The sequence below is a fragment of the Siphateles boraxobius genome, unplaced genomic scaffold (assembly GCF_051911475.1).
Source record: "Siphateles boraxobius isolate OS27281-9 unplaced genomic scaffold, OSU_SipBor_1 66, whole genome shotgun sequence".
NCBI lineage: Eukaryota > Metazoa > Chordata > Actinopteri > Cypriniformes > Leuciscidae > Siphateles > Siphateles boraxobius.
The window spans coordinates 9,762,488-9,781,122 of NW_027509193.1; the positions used below are offsets into that span (position 1 = coordinate 9,762,488).

The window sequence follows — 18,635 nt, forward strand, 5'->3', positions numbered from 1 at the left end:
TTACTTTCATTTCTGCAGTTAGAGCATTTATTTGTAGAGTGGGAGAAGCTATTCAATTTCTTAAAGAAAAGTTACAAAAACAATACCTTGATGATCAAACTTTTATCGTTTGATCAACTCCGTCATCATTCAACTCCAATACATTATATTTTCGTTGAAAAGTCCGCTGCCTCCTCCTCTCTGCTGCCATTTTGTTATTCCTAACTAGGTTAGGATATTCTATGGCAGTGGTTCTTAACCTGGACGACATGGTTACCAAGACTGAGATCCACTGTTATATCTGGCATTGCTACAAAAAACGTTTTTTCTTTTTTTTTTTTTTTTTTAAGAAAGTGATGGGGGCTAGTAGTAGATGATCAGTTTCAAAATTCCTTTTGTGCTCAAGAAATTATGTCTTATGGGTTTGAGATGACATTCAATTTGTTCCTTTAAATTACTCAACCAATACTCCAAGGAAATGTGAAGATATGTCATATGTGAAGATGCAATGACCTAACAGGGCTTGGGATGAGTATGGTTTTATGACCCTTGGGGTTGCAGAAGAGGTTTCACTTCTGTTGCGGTGTGAGAGAAGAAAGAGTCAGGAAGGCACTTGGCGTACTCCACCAGCTCGTAAGAATCACGGATGTCTGCAAGGCCAAGCCAGAATACAATCCAGTGACCATTTACAAAACTGCCATCACAGTGCTTGAAATACCTGAGGATTTGAAAGCAGAATGAGAGATGAATGATGGGATTGGCAAAAAATGGGAATCACAACAATGCAATGCGGAGGACGGGACACACCAGGGATTAATGCGGTTAGTGGCGCAGGATCTCCAGAAGAGCTTGCCCAAGTCCTGACGAATACATTCCCACAAGATCTGGCCAGTTCCTTGACCTTGTTTACTGCTGCTGACCACAAATTTGTCCAGGTACGGAGTGCCACTGTTCACAGGCTCTGTGGTGATTATAGCAGCCGCACTGTACCTGCAATAAAATCAGTAAGCTTATATTCTAGAACCATAAAACTACGAGCATGATTTACCACAAGGGTGAAACGTCATTTAAAAATACCACAACTGTGTCATGTAAAAAAGTGAGAGGGGTAAGGTGTGTCGGTCAGTGAGCTGTGTTAATCCCTTTCCCTGCCATTGATGGAATTTTCAGGCAATCTGTGTTTTTACTGTTATACGGTAGGGGGCGCTATTAGACATCTTCTGAAAGAGTACAGAATCTCCAGATCAAAACACAGCCGAAGAAGCAGAAACAAGCAATAGAAGCACTGCTTATGCACATATAAAATAACGCAATCATCAAAAATTACACAGCATATAAATCAAAACTGCTTAATGTTACCAAATAAAATGTCAACCCATGAAGAGGTACAGGACTACGCATGTTTTAGGGTGTTGATGGAAGCGTCTACTCCATCTATGTTTTGATCATCTTTCTGAATCCGATCTGGTGTTGTGCCGAATTCTGGCCCCCGCCAGATTATTACCTCCCTAAATCCCCAGTATGGGTAGGTTTAGGATAAGGCAATCAGGTAGCGGCCTCAACAAAGAGGGTAATAATTTGGCAAAATTCACACAACACCGGACGTAGTCTTTGACAAAAATACTATTACTAATGCTGAGAATACGCCTATTTACTAATGCCTATTTACTAAGAATACGAATACTACTACCACATGTTAATTTTTTTTTTTAAATATTAAACCTGGTCCTGGCTATTTTTTATAAGTTTTCTATTGACTTTTCTCATTTCCCAATGATTCAACTTTCCCTTTACATGGAGCAAATTGTGACACTGGATCATTTTCTTTCATATTTCTTTGGCCATACAGTATGTTGTAAAACAATTTCATTCTCATTGAGGCTTGATGTGTAGAAACAACTTGTTCTTACCCTTCAGACAGGTAAATAGAATGCAGTCTACCCTTGAGAGATGCTATGTAATCCTCTCTCAGGTTCCTCTCGAAAGACTTGTTTATCAGTGCCAAGAGACGGCCAATGTCAATGTCATCTAGGCTGTTGTATCTGTGAAGAGTAAAGATCCTCACATGACATATACTGGTAAATGAACGATTAAATTCAATCCCGTTATCCCGTATGCTGATATTTGTTCCGTTGAACACCAAAAGAGACATTTCAAAGAATATGTAGGGTATCTGGTTAAATCATGGGTCGTTCATCTGAACACATATGACTGCACATTCCTTCTGAAATCACAAAGCGTTTAGCCTCTGAACTCATGGGGGCAAATTGAACATTAGGCTCCGGCCAGTCTGCAATAGGCGATTCCTGTGACAATTTTAGGGCACCCAGAGGTTTACCAGACAACAAGACACCGAGCTTCACAGAGATGTGTTATCATCTCTCTCTCTTACTTCTCCTCTCTTTGCATCATGTAACTGCTCCGCGTGATCCCCCTCCGGGGATCTTTTCCTTTGTTTGTTTCTTTAAGTTTTTATTTTCCATTTTCGAAATTCTCCTTGGTTCATTTCCACCGACGTGTGAAATTAACTTAGTCTGAATTATCAACCGGCAAAATCAAAATCGCCGCGCTTGGCTCGCTCTGGAAGAACGAGTGAACACGTGACGCTCCCAGGATCGAGACCCACACGCCTTCTTCATATCAGCCACACAAAAGAGCTATAAATGTGCAAGTATTTCGTTTACTAAGCTTTCATAGCAGTAAGATTTGATGTTGATTTCTTGTGGTCTCTCAGAGGGTTTTGTCCAGGTGAAGTTAGCAAAACTGTGATCCTTACGGATCTCTCGCTCTCTTTCTCTCTCCCTCTCTCTCATTCTCTCTCTTTATTGATGAATTCTCTTTCATTGTGTCGTTGACATTATGGTGTTTGTAAATACATTTATTGTTTGTTATAACCGGTATTCGTAACTTTGCCTTTATTAAATGCATTATATTCATTTATTGATTCTGTCTCTATGCTCATACAAGTCCCTTTAAGGTATAAAGATCCAAAGCTACATGCTTTACAAATGTATTGATAGCCTACTTAAAGAATCGTATAGAACAGGAAAGTTGTCCCTTCTGGCCAGAGGGATAGCTTCTCCTGAAAGTCTATAAAGTAGGATAATTTTGTGAGGTTTGATTGAGATCGAATGATCAGGTTTTTGCTGGACAAAAAAGATGATTTGGTCATAAATTTATCCCCTTTAAGATTATCCCGACGATCGATCTATGATAGACATAATTGATATATCAAACATTTAATTATAACCCGTTTTGATTAAGTATTGATATACATTTGAGCTAATTTTAACCTGTCTGTAAAATATAGTCTACATATGCAATTAATTATAATCCTTTGTGGTTAATTGCCTAAGTACATAAATGAATGCAGATGCAGGGAAATATTATCCCTTTTTGGGAGATTTAAAATGTATGATTATCTGGGTCAACCTGTATGGATGATTATTAATTGTAAATTACTAATCTTTGAATACGTATCCCCAAAGCCTGACCCAGGTTTAGTTACAAATATTTTACTCAGATCTTTCCCAAACAACCATAGTTTATTTTGAGCCTAATTCGACTTCTGGATTATTAAAAAAGCTTTTCTATGAGGAACAGACAGGAAATAAAGCTGTCATTCACTGCTAATCTTTGTCAGGTTTGAAGTAATTCATATCAGATGACACACAGTGAACACAATATCTTAAATATTTGTCCCTAATAAACGCCTATATGGTCTAATTATACAGTACTTCCGACTGAGATATCCAGCCAGGCACTAAAAACTGCTTGATAATTCTTGATTATTTAATGACAGCCTAAAACTCTGACAAAGCTGATTGTGAAATAGGGAAACTGCGATTTTACACAGATATTTTAGCAGCAAACAGCACTGTAAAATGTTCCAAATGGTGGATAGATTGAAAATTTGGAGTTAAAAACATAATTTAAGGGAAAGACTAAAGGAAAAAAATCAGCAAAAATCACATACCTGTGGATGGGATCTCCATTTTTAAACAGGGTGCCTGAGCCTGAAAGACGGATAAAACAATACACGTTTCCTTAATGTTACATTGTGGGTTTAAGAAATACAAACAGTAGAAAGTTTGCTCTTTTTTTACTGGTCAAGATATTATGTTATCATTAATCAAACTATTAGTCTTAACCAATATTAGTAAACCTCGTAAAATCCACCGCATTCAGCAGCTGCAAGGGGCCGTAGTATTCCATCCAATGCTATGACAAAGTCACTCACTTTGCTCTGGCATTCAGAACAACAGCATTTCAGATCGGTTTCCCAGGTTTAGTTCAGATCGGTTCTCTGTTATGCCGTCCCATCGCGTAAAATCACATAATTTTTTGATGCGCATCGAGGAATTTATTCGGTAGGCCTAGCCTAAATGTGTGTCCATCGTAGTTTATGCGCAGGCTCATTGGATAAAAAATGTATCCGACTCAAAAGAGCGCATTTTCAGAATGTATGCGCATCTTGGCGTTTCCATCCAGCAGTTTTTTATGCGATATCCCAAAATGCGCATAAAAATAGGTGGATGGAAAATGTTAACAAAACAAAACCTCACAGTTTCTGCTTGTGAGTTGTCTCGGAGTCATATGGCCTTTTGACTTTAATGAGAGAAAAAAAGAGTAGCCTACATACATATAAGTCAAGTGTAATTTGTCTCGGTACGTGTGTGTTTTCTCTCTTATCTCACCTTTATGGCTGAAGAGCTCGGTGAGAAGCGTGCCAGCTGAGGTGAGTACGGCCGAGCTGTCAGCCGGCAGCAGGTTGAGCAGCTGTGCAATAGTACTGATGCGCCTTTTCTCCACTTCACTCAGCCATTTCGCACAACTAAGGCCTGGCAAATCTCCCGGCAGTGACACTAAACCCAACACCTGAAAAATAAAAACAGACCATAATTTTAATTAGGAACACTTTAGCCCATGATTTCAAATGTGTATTCATTATGTGCATATTTATATTTGAGGAAAATAAATAAATAAATAAATAAATAGAATAAAAAATAGAGAAGACATTAACTGCTGCATACCACCCAGAAATGTAGAGATATTAACACTGCCATCTTGTGTTCACTTTACGCTATTGAAGCAACAATCATTTCTTGAACACATTTCTGCCGTTAAAGGGTAACTAAACCCCTGGTCAAAGCCTGACTCCACCCACTGGCAATATTTGAAAAATGCTGGAAAAGTGAGATGGTTCTCACTGCGGAACATGAAATCCACGGGGAGGAGTCGGATCCAGATCCAACTCATCCCACCTTACATACACCTAATGTCATTAGGTGAGGTCATTTGAAGTCGAGAACTTTTCTCCCCCACCTTCACCTGAAGTGGAGGTGGTATTAACTACCTATCTACACGAAATAATCTAAATAACTATATGCTATGCTAACTATAGATGTAATATCTATCCTGATCGTTTTCAATACTCGTAATTCCAACTCCTGACTCGCTACAGTAGTTTTGACGGAACCAGATGCTTTTATATCAGGGGCTGCCAAGGGCGTGGTGAGCTCGCACCAAGGGCGTGACGTCAGAGAGTATTCTACGTCAGAGAGTACCCCTACTGCAGGAGCTTTCCGTTTAACCTGAAGAGGGCAGCACATAGACATTTTTACACCATATATTTGAAAATTAAAACACTTTATACCCAAATGTCAAAACATTTACTCAAATCAATGAACAGCATTTATGAAGCTCCATTCTTACAGATAATTAACTAAAAAAAGTTGTTTTAGTGTTTAGTTACCCTTTAAACCACTCTTTATGGAAATTTATAGCTAGACATTTAGTTTATGACAGTTTTATAAACTATATATTTTGAGTTGGCTGCAAAGTAAACCTGTTTACAATGCTATGACAATTTAAAAATACAGGCAAGTAATGAGATATATAGCTTCTAATATTATTTTACATTTTATAGTTTTAGAACGATATTATATAATAGCAATAATAATAAAAAATATATAAATACAGTGCTGGTCAGAATTATTTTCCCCCTTGGTAAATATGATCAAAGATGGCTGTAAAAAATTAATCTGTCCATTCCTCCATACAGAATCTCTCCAGATCAACAAGTTCATGTTGGCACTTCTTCTCTTCAGTTCAGCCCACTCCTCTTCTATAGGGTTCAGGTCAGGGACTGGGATGGTCATTGCAGATGCTTGGTTTTGTGCTCAGTGACCAATTTTTGTTTTGATTTTGATGTTTGTTTTTGGATCACTGTCCTGTTGGAAGATCCAAACATGGCCTTTTATAAGATTTCTAGCAGAGGTTGTCAGGTTTTGATTTTGTATCTGTTGGTATTTGATTGAATCCATGAAGCCATGTATCTGAACAAGAGGTCCAGGGCCTCTGGCAGAAAATTAGGCCCACAGCATTAAAGATACAGCAGAGTATTTCATGTTACACATTGGGTACTTTTTTTTATCCCTGTGTGCACCAAACCCATCATAAGTGTTTGCTGCCAAAAAAGCTTCTTTTTTTTTCTATCATGACCAGAACCCGTCCCGTTTGAAGTTCCAATAGTGCCACTTACTTTTTTCCAAAGGTTCTATGGAAAGATGAAACAAACAAAAAAATAGCTTTTTGGCAGAAAATACTTAATATGGGTTTGGTTCATACAGGGACAAAAAAGTACCCAAAAAGTACCCAAAAGTACTGGAAAAGAACTCTATAGAAAATGAGTGGGCTGAACTGAAGAGAAGAAGCGCCAAAATTAACTTGTGAATCTGCAAGATCTGGAGAGATTCTGTATGGAGGAATGGACTCTGATCTCTTGTCAGGTGTTCTCCAAACTCATCAGGCATTATAGGAGAAAACTCAGAGCTGTTATCTTGGGAAAAGTATTTAATAAAAGGGGGCAAATAATTGTTCCCAATGTGTTTTAGAGAAAAACATTTATTTCATAATGTGATTTTCCCCCAACTTTCAATTATTTTACTTCAATAAAAGGTTAGATTTTAGCATTTTTTTTAAAAAAAATATCAAAAGGATAAACTTTTTTCAGATTTTTTTTCTTTACAGCCATCTTTGATCATACTACCAAGGGGGCAAATAATTCTGACTAGCACTGTACATATTACTTGAATATGTACTGCCGAGCCAAAAAATAAAATGTCGCTGTTTGGATTTAAATAGGCAAATGTCTATGACCTGATCATTATTGCAGGGATTATAATGGTCTAGCATGTTATATGTTTGGCAACAGTTCTTCTAACTATAATTGAATAAAGAGTGTAGCTTTTCATTTCTTAAACAACCATGTAGGAAGACGCATCATGTCCATTTTCCAGGATGACAATGTTAATATTCATCAGGCTCAAAATGTGAAAAAATGGTTGGGAGGGAGAATAAAAAATCATTTTCACACATGAATTGGCACCTCTGAGTCCAGACCTTAGTTTCAGTTAAAATCTTTGGGATGTGCTGGAGGAGACTTTACAGAGTGCTGGACTCTTGGATTGTCAAGAAAAGACCTTGACCAAAAATTGATGTACTGCTTGATGGAAATGAATGTTGTGATGTTATGTCCATGATCTGTCCTCCTATATGGTTATATAAGAACTGAAAAACTACACACTTCATCAATTAGGGTTTGAAGAACTGTTGCCAGACATATATCAAGCTAGAAACACAATAATCACTGCAATAATGATCCAATCATGGACTCTTACGTATTTGCCTATATAAATCTAAAGAGCGATAATGTTGATAACACGATAACGTTTTCATATTTACAGAGAAAAAAATTTTTGTTGTGAAAAAATGTTTTATATATATAATATATTTTTTTTTCCACAACAAACATTACATATGAAAACATTATCATATATATACACACACACTGCCTGGCCAAAAAAAGTCACTGTATATATATATATATATATATATATATATATATAAATACATTTGTTCAGCAAAAAAAGAAAGAAAACGAAACACCCTCCCTCTTTCAACTGCTTTTTACCCTAGCAAATTTCTTATATATATAAAAAAATATTTCTTATTTAAAAAAATTCTCTTTCATTAAAACATTCACCAACTGAAACATAAACAACAAATTTGACTGACATTTGACAAACAGAAATGGAATAATGAGTCCGTGAACAAAGCTCCCATTCCATTCAATATGAAACGTTTTTCAAAACAAAAACGAGAGACGGGGGCAGGGGAATGGGGGGGAAACGCAAGGTCTCAAGACGTGTTTTTTAAAAGTTAAACTGATTTTAACAGCATTTTTAGAACATCTAAGACAGTTCTACAGGGAGACTTGGTGGAAGAATGAAGTAACATCTCACAGCATTTATCTGCTGCAGTCCATGAAGATGAGATGCACTATAGGACTTAAAGCAGATAGTGGACACCAGATTCTGACTGCTACTTTTGATACTGACCCTCCCTTTGTTCACACACTCATTGTTCCATTTCTGTTCATCAAGTGTCAGTAAAATGTGAATGAACCCCAAGGCATGTTCATGTAGGGAATCAGGGACCCTGTGCCTCTTTCTCCTGGTGTTTTTCAGTGTCAGTAGAGAGGTATCTTTACTGTCCCGAGTTGATGGAACTGTGATACCTCCTGTAAAATGTTAGTGTCTTTAGGACTGTTCCATAGCATGTGCAACAAATTGTTACTGGTTCATTGAATAAGCATGAAAAACACTGCTTAAAAACTTTAAAAAATAAAGATCTGTAAAGCTTATTGGAGTGTACAAAGTTATCTTTAAAATACTGTATCCTGAAAAAGGGACATTTAAGGTTTAGCTGCAGGTAAACCTTACTCCCCTGGCCACAATACACAAACACACATACACAAATGCCTCCATTAATAAAAATAAGTAATACAGCGATTTCTTGTTAGTCAGATTCACATATGACTCCTTCTGTACCTTGTGGTTTTGGTTACGGAGCCCCCCTGAGCTGTTCAGGAATATGACTTTCTGAGGCTGGAGTGACTGCGAGACGGCTGCCGTCACCTGGATCGAGCTGAGAACAGAAGAACGACCACCTGCATCACGGCCCACTGGACAAACCAGCGGAATGACTCTACAGTCCAGAGTCCACTGCAGAAGAGCTGAGTCCACAACAACTGAGGGACCACTGCTGATAGAGGACACAGTAAGTGTTTGTGTGTGTGTGAGTGAGTGAGTGAGTGAGTGAGTGAGTGAGTGAGTGAGTGAGTGAGTGAGTGAGTGAGTGAGTGAGTGAGTGAGTGAGTGAGTGAGTGAGTGAGAGAGAGAGAGAGAGAGAGAGAGAGAGAGAGAGAGAGAATGGCACCACAGCCCATTTACACAAAGGATGATGACAATATAGGCCTAGTTTTAAAAATCATTCTAAATTTGAAAGAATAGCATCAATAGAGTCCACACCACAACTATAACAATAACGGCAATGTTGTTGGAATCACTTTTAGAAATTTTTTTTTTCAGCTGATGAACAATAAAAACGTTGATATCCGTTCAGAATCCACCTGACTAAAGCAACCAGCGCAAGCATTTAAAGAGGCAGTGACAAAACTGCAGTGCATGTTTATAATAAACAATGTTATTGTGTGTTGGTCTGGACGTTTATTAAGTTATCATTTATAGTTATCGATCTTAGTGTTGAACGGGCCTTAAAGTGGTTTCTAAACCTGCTCTTATCCTGAGGGTCCCACAGTTGTAAAAGGGCCTCTGAACTAAAGAAGGGCATCACATTGGCTGAGTTGTGCTGAAGTGCTTCTGTTAAAGCTTGGCAATGTTTCACCATCACGGTCCTGGCGAGGGAGGAATTAGTCCCAGTTTTGTTGCTGTCCTCTTCTTCCATCTCAGGAGGCAATCCCATCACCACCACAAGCTTCATATCCATTCTCTGCAGGAAGGAGAGTCCAAAGGCCAGGCTCTGAACCATCTCACGGCTATCAAACACTGACGTGTCAACCTTAGGAGGACAACACAGAAATCAGCTTCAGATGTCTTTTTGAAATGTCATGAACGCCAACGAACAACTGCGTGTATCAGCTGCCATTAAGGTTTTTACAAAATAACTACAAACACAACAAACATAACTTTTATTTATCATTTAGACTACTAAGTTGGGAAGAGTCTGCTTCTATTAAGAGCTCAGATATCTGCAGCGTATAGCAGCCTATCTAAGGATAATTTAGTTTGACCAGTGATCCTGAAACAGAAAAGGGCTTCAATTGTCTGCAGAGTCAACAAACCAACAGAAAGGATATGTACACTCGTGCACAATTTGAGCAGCATAAATGACAAGTCGGCAGAGTCTTCACATAAAATGTTCAAGTTTGGCTTCTGATTAAACCCGGTTAAATATGATACTTAAACTATTTAACAAAATATTTTTTATTTAAATAATTGATTAATAATAATGCAGGCATATGTAGCTATAAATATTTAATATATACTTAAAGTATATACAATTATAATAAAAATGACCTGCATTGAGATTTTAGTATTAGGCAAAACTGTAAAAAATATATATTTTTCATGGTTTGTTATCACAACTTTTAATCTTTTGTCAAATCAACTTAATTAATGTGGTTCAGATAACATACTATTTTGAGTTTCTATTTATTAAACCAATCTCCTTCATTGTATTAACTCTAAAAAAAATTATTTCAATTAACTCAAAATTTAGGCAACCAGGTAACTTCCTTTTTTAAGTTAAACCAACAATAATTTTTCACAGTGTATACATACCAGTTATGGTCTTCTCATTGAAATAACTTATATTTAAGCATAGATGACTTAATATGCAAATAAAGTAGACTCAAATTTTCCAATTTATATTGTTGAATTTACTTATGAACAAGCAATACAATATTAAAACAAGTTATTGCTTCACATAAACAGATTTATTGAGGTTTGATCCGTTACATTGCTTAACTTTATAGGCTAACCACATGCATTTCATCAATGAACAAAATACAATGATAGCCGTTTGAAGAGTTAAAGTAGCCTACTAATTAGCAGTGTAAAAGTATAGCCTATAGTCTTAAAATGTTATTTAATAAGCTATTAAGAGTAGGTTGAATAGGATTAATTTATATGAACAATTAAATGATAGCCTACACTTAAATATATAAAATCCAAAATGTATAAAATATATAAGGCAATATATTTTCAATATAAAACAAACATTATTATAAATATGAATTGTTTTAAAAAGAGCATTAAAAAAACATATGTAATATAGTAGGCCTAGGCTAATTCATAAAAAATTGCTTTCGCATAGGCCTATGTGTATTCTCACTCTATGGTCGCAAGATACGCACCTGCAGTACCGCAAACGCTGGAGATAAACCGGCCCGCTGAAAGTGTGTTAACCAGTACCGAGCCTCACGTGGATCACCTCCAATTTGATTGAGAAAAGCCTTGACATCTCTGTAGATCAGCGTGCGGTTGGACCAGAGGTTGAGCTCGCTCGGGGTGGTGTAGTTGGGGAGCTCCTGTGGGGTCCACGCCGGGGTTTTGCTGCCGTGTCCCGCAGCACTGGTTGACCTCAAGCGTAGGTTCACTGGGACCAGTCTCCGCTGATGATGACCGCTCCTCTGCTGACTCATGGCGGACGGTTTTGTCCAAAACTGGTCAGCCATGATAGCCAGGGCCCTGCAACCGGACGAACCGCTGTTGACTTTGGCCATGAGTTGTGCAGAGGAATCTATTCTAATGGCCCCCGAAAGCTTTACCTTCAGCTGACCACATCAGGATTTGGAGTGGTGAATATGGTCCAGATGAGGACACGTGGCTGAATCAGCTGTCAGGAGCTCCCGTGGTGTGCAATAGAGAATAAATTGTTACTAATTTAATTTAAAGCAGTGTAACATATGCTAAGATGCTAAAGTATAAATATACACACACACACACATATATATATTTATTACGACAGTAAGCTAGCAAGCAAACCAATAAATTATAATAATGATAATAAGCCTACCTAAATAGCCTACATATTAAATCTTGTAAGATTATAGTTTTTGATCTTATCATGAAAGTTTCCTAGAGCTGTTGAAGTCCCAAAAACCCTGATTTACACTAAACCCCTTTTAAATGCAGGCACTTGAATGTAGGCTTATACAAAATGCAAAATATAAACATTTACACACAATCTAAATATCTTTCGCCAACGTTATTCTCATATCTGTTTTACAGAGGACAATTCATAGAAAATAAAATAGAATGGAACCTCAAAATTGACTGGTATAATGAATATAAAAAATTTATTTCAAAAATATCCATAGTTTTGGTTATAGTCTTATTTTCCTTTTCTTATTAACTGAGTTCGGGTGTCCTCTACATAGGACATAAAATGTAAAAAAATAAAATAAAAAAATATAATCCACCATTTGATTCTAATACTCCAAACAATGTAATTATGTAAAAATGAAAAAAAAAAAAAAAATTTGTTTCTATGGGTCTCAGGAGGATATATCAGACAGACAGGAGAATAGTCTTATATCGGCCATATGAATTCAACTTGAAAAGCTGGTATTTCCCTCAAGAAAGGAATGGGCACTAGGCAGTCTCTGTTAGTCTGTCAGCAATAAATGATGATGCAGCTGTCAGTGAGCTCCATATGGCGCCAAACACTCACTGACCTGGATATCTTCACTTTCTCTGTCCACAAAAATCCCCACACAAATTTGTTTAAACTCCTGTTTAAACCCAGCCTGTGCCACAGCAATGCAACAGAGGATAGAATTGATATTTTGTACTTGTTTTAAAACAGATCGATATAATAACCTAAAGGGCTTCGCCATGTGCAATGATACTAAATCTGTATTATGAAATTATGATTTGAAAGTTCAATAAGGGTGCTTGAGGAACCATGCACATTAATTGATGCGTAATCCTTTGACAGCAGTTGCAGAGGATTAAGCTTTTAGGCTTTACAGCCAACCAGAAGAAAATTCATTTAACAGTCTGTTTTGGGCCTACAAGGACACATGATGGCTGAGTCCGAAAACTTACAAATGCTGCCTTTCGGAGGATGCACTGCAAGGTTAGAAGGCATCAAAGCACATCCGAATCCAACGTTAGCTTCACTTCCTGTCTCCTGATATACCTTCATCTGATCGATTTTTTAAGGTAGCATAGAAGTATCTTTCGCTGCATTTGATATCCCACAATCCAGTGCTTTCTATTCTGTTACAGTTGAGCTAAAAACAAAGATGGCATCTGAAAGTCGCTATTGGTGGTCAGTTTGTGTGTAAATGTATGTTTTGACCAACGTTTTACACTTTTGCTGTCATTTCTAGAGAGAAATTACTACTGTAGTAATTCAATATTTTCTTGGTGATCACCTCTGTTGTAGATCTTTTAACCATTACACTGACACAGAAGCCTGTCTAAAATCAGTTTAATGAGGTACCTGTATCCTTCGTTCACAAATGCTGCCTCTAAAGTCATTGCCTGATAAGGCAGCAAGGCAAGTCACTGCCTAAGTTTTCAGACGCAGACGATGAGTTTTGTCAGAAGGGGCTAGTAAACACAATTTAAATGTATTAATCTATTTTGTTTTTATTGTACTAAGGAACATAATTATTAACATATCCTATTAAAACAGTATAAAACATCAAGATTACCACTAAGGGTGAGAGAGCGAGAGAGAGAGAGCGAGAGAGAGAGAGCAAGAGAGAGAGAGAAAGAAGGAACAAACCAAAAGTAAAAAAAAAAAATATATTAAAAACTGATTGCAAGAGGCAAAACTGCTTATAAAGGAGTATAATATAATAAATTAAGAAATAGCAAAAACAACCTTGCCATTTTATGTATATGTAATAATAAAGTTGAAGGTAGCTTTTGACAAGAATTTGTAAGTGGCAAAGAGGATGTCTGAAAGAGGCTACTGTACTGTAATATAATTCATAAAACATCTACTCAACTAATTGGTTATCTAGCACAGATTGTAATCTGAAAACATCCCATATTAGAAAGATTTACATCAGATTCAAGTTACCAATACTTTTATACAAGTATTATAAGAGTCTTAATTTCAATCACCACATCAACTCAGAACAAATGGTATCAGTCCAGTGTTTTGCTTTATTCAGTGTATTTGCTCTTTTTTGGGAAAAGAGGCCAAAGCAAGACCATCGTATCTGTATTTTCAATCTGTATTGTCCTCCTGTATAAGTCATCTCACTGCTCTTGCGGTTCCCCCTCATTCTGTTCCCAGTATTTTCTCTTGCGTTTTCTCTCCGCCATGACCAAGGCACCAAAGACAGTCACAATCACAGTAGCAGTGATGACTAACACCGTAACGGTCTCAGCCACACACAACTGGCTGTCCACCCAAGCCAAAGAGGCTCCGGCAAGCTGCCAGGGCTCCCGACATGTTACGTTGTGATAGTCGTCCAGAAGGAGGTGCCGCACACTAAGCAGCTTGCTGAAGACACGGTGCAGATCGCAGTCACAGTTCCATGGGTTCCCAGCTAACTGCAGGTGCGTAGCAGCCGTATGCAAGCTTAGCAATGTCTTGAAGTTCAGGTGTTCCAGATGATTCGCCTCCAAGCCCAACAGAGAAAGACTGTGTAATGGTGCTAGTGCATTTACCTCGATCCGAGAGATGTTGTTGTTCCCCAGGAGCAGAACTTCCAGTCCGGGCAGCATGGTGAGGGATCCGTCAAGCAGAACACCCAGGTAGTTCCCTTGGAGGTAAAGGTGGCGCAGGCGGGACAGGCCACGGAACGTGCCAGGTTCAACAGATTGGATACGATTGTGGCTGAGGTCCAGCTTCTCAAGGTTCTCCAGATGTTCTAGGCCTGGAGGTTTCAACAGCACCAGTGCATTGTGGTCCAGCCGTAATTCACGCAGGGAAGACAGGCTCTCAGAGAAATTAGGAGGGATCTTAGTGAGGTTGTTACGACTCATGTCCAGCTTCTCCAGAAAGGACAGAGAGAAAAAAGCCTGTGGGGAAACAGACATTTGGGTAAATGTATATGGAAGAGGTTGAATGACTGCGATTTTTTGAAGTCGACATTTATGTGATTAAAGTCGAATCGACTAGTCGCTGATAACGTCATTGATTTACAAATAAGCCTGAACCTCGAGCTGAGACTCGAACGCGGGTTGCCTTGTGCACAGCAATGCCATATGACACAGCGCTGCCCACAAGGCTATTGCTCCTACATAACAGCTTCTTTTTTATCAGTTCTTATGTCAATGGGTAATTATATTTCTCAAAGATTTCTGCTCGGTCTGAATCAGATACAGATAAAGTAGAAATTTTGGGCTATGTTTTAGTTTCAATTTTGGCTTCCAACGATTATGAAAACATGATTCCGCGTTCCGTTCCTTCCTTTAAAGTGGTGTGCTGTCACCCATACGTAACACCCAAATCAGCAGAATCATCTAATGCCACGTGTAAAAGCGTATTGAGCCACGAAAGAGGTGGCTTTCTGCCCGTCCAATCCAAGATGGAGAGAAAAGTACAGGCTTCTTTGGGCTTCGGGTGTGCGCTTCAACGGAAAAATACATGCAAAAATGTCAAAATGTCCGTCTTTGGTCCTTTAACAAACGCATTCAGTTGTCTTCAGTGACATAACAGCTGGGAAAGTAATCGAATGCTTGTTAGTATATTAGGTCTGTGCATTTGGTCTTAAAGTGACAGCAGCCTAATAAACCTTCTGCTCTCTCTGTCATTTAATGTTAATCAAACAACAAAAGAAAATGAGAGAATAATTCACTGCTCTTCTCTGAATAACATTAGTTATTCATTTAATTCATATAGTGATGACTATGCAATGTTTTTATTTTAATTGTTTTCCATTTGATTAGTTTATTAAATTTTTGTGTTAGTATAGTTATAGTTATGTTCTGTATAGTTATTAGTTGTAATATTTGAGTAGTAGACTTAATTGTTCATTTTATTTACATATTTTTTCCTGTTGTATTTGTCCTATTGTTTTTACATTTTTTTTTATCGTATTACTAAACGTTTCAACTAACTAATGTTTGTTGACTATGAAACTGCTCTGAAACAACTGATTAAGGGGTTGGGGGGCCTTGTAAGGGTTTTATGAATGCACTGACAGGGGCTCCCAGACAAAGTTTTGCTTAGGGCCCCAGAAGTCTAGGCACTGGTGCAACCCCTAGGGTCTCGATATTCAGACAAAGATTTGACAGTGGTTTTGTCAGTGACAGTCCTAACTGACAAAACCAAGCAACACTCTTCAAAATCAAGGTTCCAAAAGGGGGGTTTAGAAAGTGATGCCATTTAACAACCATAATCCCCTAAATTTCACAGACAAGGCTTAAGTGTAGTCCCAGAAAAAAAAAATCATGTTTGAGCCGTTTTAACTCAAAGCAACTTGCACTGGCATATATTAAAATATGTCAGTGCCATTGATTTGTCTTTTGTCTGTTTTTCTAAGCAAATTTTTTAAAAATAATTAAATGTTCTAACTGAACTAAAGCTTAATCCAAGCCCTCCCAGATAGCAAAATACACTCGGGCCAGTTCCGGTTAGACTCTCGCCTGCCGGAGACTTACCCGTCGGCCCGCTTCCGTCTGCCTGTTTACTCACTGGCCGATTCCGACCCGTATCAATCGGGCCAGATGCGGCAGCCGTTAACTTGCCGACACTGCTGCAATCAAGCCGGAATGAGGCCGTTAACAGGCGGCGCGGGGCAGCCGAGCTCGGGCCGATTACTACATCTAGGCTGTCTGAGAAACCAGGCCATTGTTTTCTTATTGTAAATAACAATTTAATAATCTGTAGAACCTTTTTTCCACTAAATAATCATTTTATGGGCATCAATGGTTCCATTAAGAACCTTTAACATCCATGGAACCTTTCATTTCCACAGTTTTCTTTTAAATGTTCTTCGCACAACTAAAAAAAAAAAGATTATTTTAAGTTAGGTCCCCCTTTAGGAAACTGTATTTTTAAGAGTGTAAAGAACCTATAGTGTAATGTATGGAAAAGTTCCCTGAATGTGAAATGTTCCTAATGGAATATCAATGGCAATAACTTTTTTTTTTTTTTTGAGCAGGCTATGGATTGAATAAATGGTCCTACCTGCGTATGAAGAACCTGGATGCTGCTGTCCGAGAGCACTAGAATACGTAAAGACCAAAGGCCAGCGAAAGCTCGACTCCGGATCTCCGTAAGCTTGTTTCCTCCAAGGTCTAGGAGCCAGGTGCCGTGAGGAAGTCCATGTGGGATATTCTCAAAACCCCTGGCATGGCAATCTACCAGGTCTGAGTGTTCATAGCACTGGCAGAGGTGACACAGTCTTGAACTCCACGACGGAGAAAGAAAGAGTAAAAGCATCGCGACAGAAGGCAACATGATGTGATGACAGATTCAAGAGATCTACGGAGCGCTACAAAACGTGAAATGTTTGACCAGGACGTCGATGAACGGATCCGCAGCTTTCTACGGAAGAGAAGTGAGATCTCTGTGATAAACGCAGTTTCCATTTGTTTCCGTAGGCTATTGGAATAGCAAAACAGACTTTTACAGATCAGCAGAATAATCGCAGTCTGCAGTGCAGCTGAAATGTCTGTCAGAAGCACTTAATCGCCTTAAAACCACATGCGACTCAATTTCTAAGCCCCCCTCCCCACACGGTCATACACACAATAAACAGATAATAAATTACACGTGTAATAGCAGCATACAAATAATGCATAAAACAATTATTATTATACTGTTTTATTCCTTTCCTCCACTATATACAGATACACATGGTTCTTGTCAGCGCTCTTAGCCTACTCCGGCTCCATACCATGACAAGCGCACAAGTGATGGGAAGACAGAATAATTTCCGCGAATCGGTTCTTTCAACCGTGTTGTTTCAACTAACCGGTTAAAACAATCAGGGATTCTTTTACGTTTTAATGACCTGCTAATTTTATTATGTATAAGTAGCCTACACATTGCTGATCAATGGAAATGGATTTGTAATTTTTTGTTGTTGTGCCAGTTCAGTTGGCTGCAGCCATGATTCAGCTAAATAAAAAAGTAGGTTGTTTGTTTTAATACATTATTTTAATGTGTTAAAATTGTATTTAGCCTATTTAAGTATGACTACATATGTATTCATTTACACAATGAATGTGCTAATAAATCGTGTAAACATTTCCAGAGCGATTTGTAACACTCAATCTATTTCAAACGAATTAAGATGATTCGACTCAAAATAATTTTGACCTCTGAATAAGGGCAGGGGCAGCTGTCACATTTGGTCATAATCTAATTTTAAATCTAAAATTTAGAAATACGTCAATGCCAGCCGAGAGATTAATTATAGCCTATAACACAGAATTACTGCTGTATAGTCTACTCCCTGAATTTAGGGTGTATTCACACCTGCCTTGTTTGGTTCGATTGAATCGAACTCTAGTTCGTTTCCCCCCTTGGTGCGGACCTTTAGGGCAGGTGTGAATACAGCAATTGAACTCGGGTGCGGACCAAACAACCGAACCGAGACCCAGCTGAAGAGGTCGCTCGGTACGGTTCCAAACGAACTCTGGTACGGTTCGTTTACGGTGTGAACATGAACCGACCCAATTGCAAGAAAGCACTGCGCCTTTGAGTTAACAGGCTTCCGTAGTCGGAGTTGCGTTATGGGAAAGTGATGTGTTGTAGCCTACTACATTCCATTCCGGCGCGCTGTCTGGCCACACGATACTGTTGCACGT

The 18,635-nt window shown here is 38.3% G+C and overlaps 2 protein-coding genes across 3 annotated transcripts; both read right to left on the reverse strand.

The window, feature by feature from the left end:
• Positions 1–215: 215 nt before the first annotated feature.
• nags (N-acetylglutamate synthase) lies at positions 216–11,754 on the reverse strand. Of its 2 annotated transcripts, XM_077213825.1 has the most exons (9): positions 11,675–11,754; positions 11,261–11,594; positions 9,617–9,903; positions 8,874–9,087; positions 4,677–4,857; positions 3,956–3,995; positions 1,890–2,021; positions 787–969; positions 216–697 (listed from the first exon to the last, which is right to left on the reverse strand). In XM_077213825.1, the coding sequence occupies exons 2-9, from the start codon at positions 11,579–11,581 to the stop codon at positions 520–522; spliced, it is 1,536 nt and encodes a 511-aa protein (XP_077069940.1). In that variant the 5' UTR covers positions 11,582–11,594; positions 11,675–11,754; the 3' UTR covers positions 216–519. The 2 variants fall into 2 exon arrangements, with proteins under 2 accessions (XP_077069940.1, XP_077069939.1); XM_077213824.1 differs by having other exon boundaries at positions 11,261–11,754.
• Positions 11,755–13,730: 1,976 nt separating this feature from the next.
• LOC143721571 (uncharacterized) lies at positions 13,731–17,688 on the reverse strand. The gene is made up of 2 exons (XM_077212092.1): positions 17,008–17,688; positions 13,731–14,894 (listed from the first exon to the last, which is right to left on the reverse strand). Exons 1-2 carry the CDS (start codon positions 17,278–17,280, stop codon positions 14,127–14,129), a joined length of 1,041 nt encoding a protein of 346 aa, XP_077068207.1. The 5' UTR covers positions 17,281–17,688; the 3' UTR covers positions 13,731–14,126.
• Between the last annotated feature and the right edge of the window lie 947 nt (positions 17,689–18,635).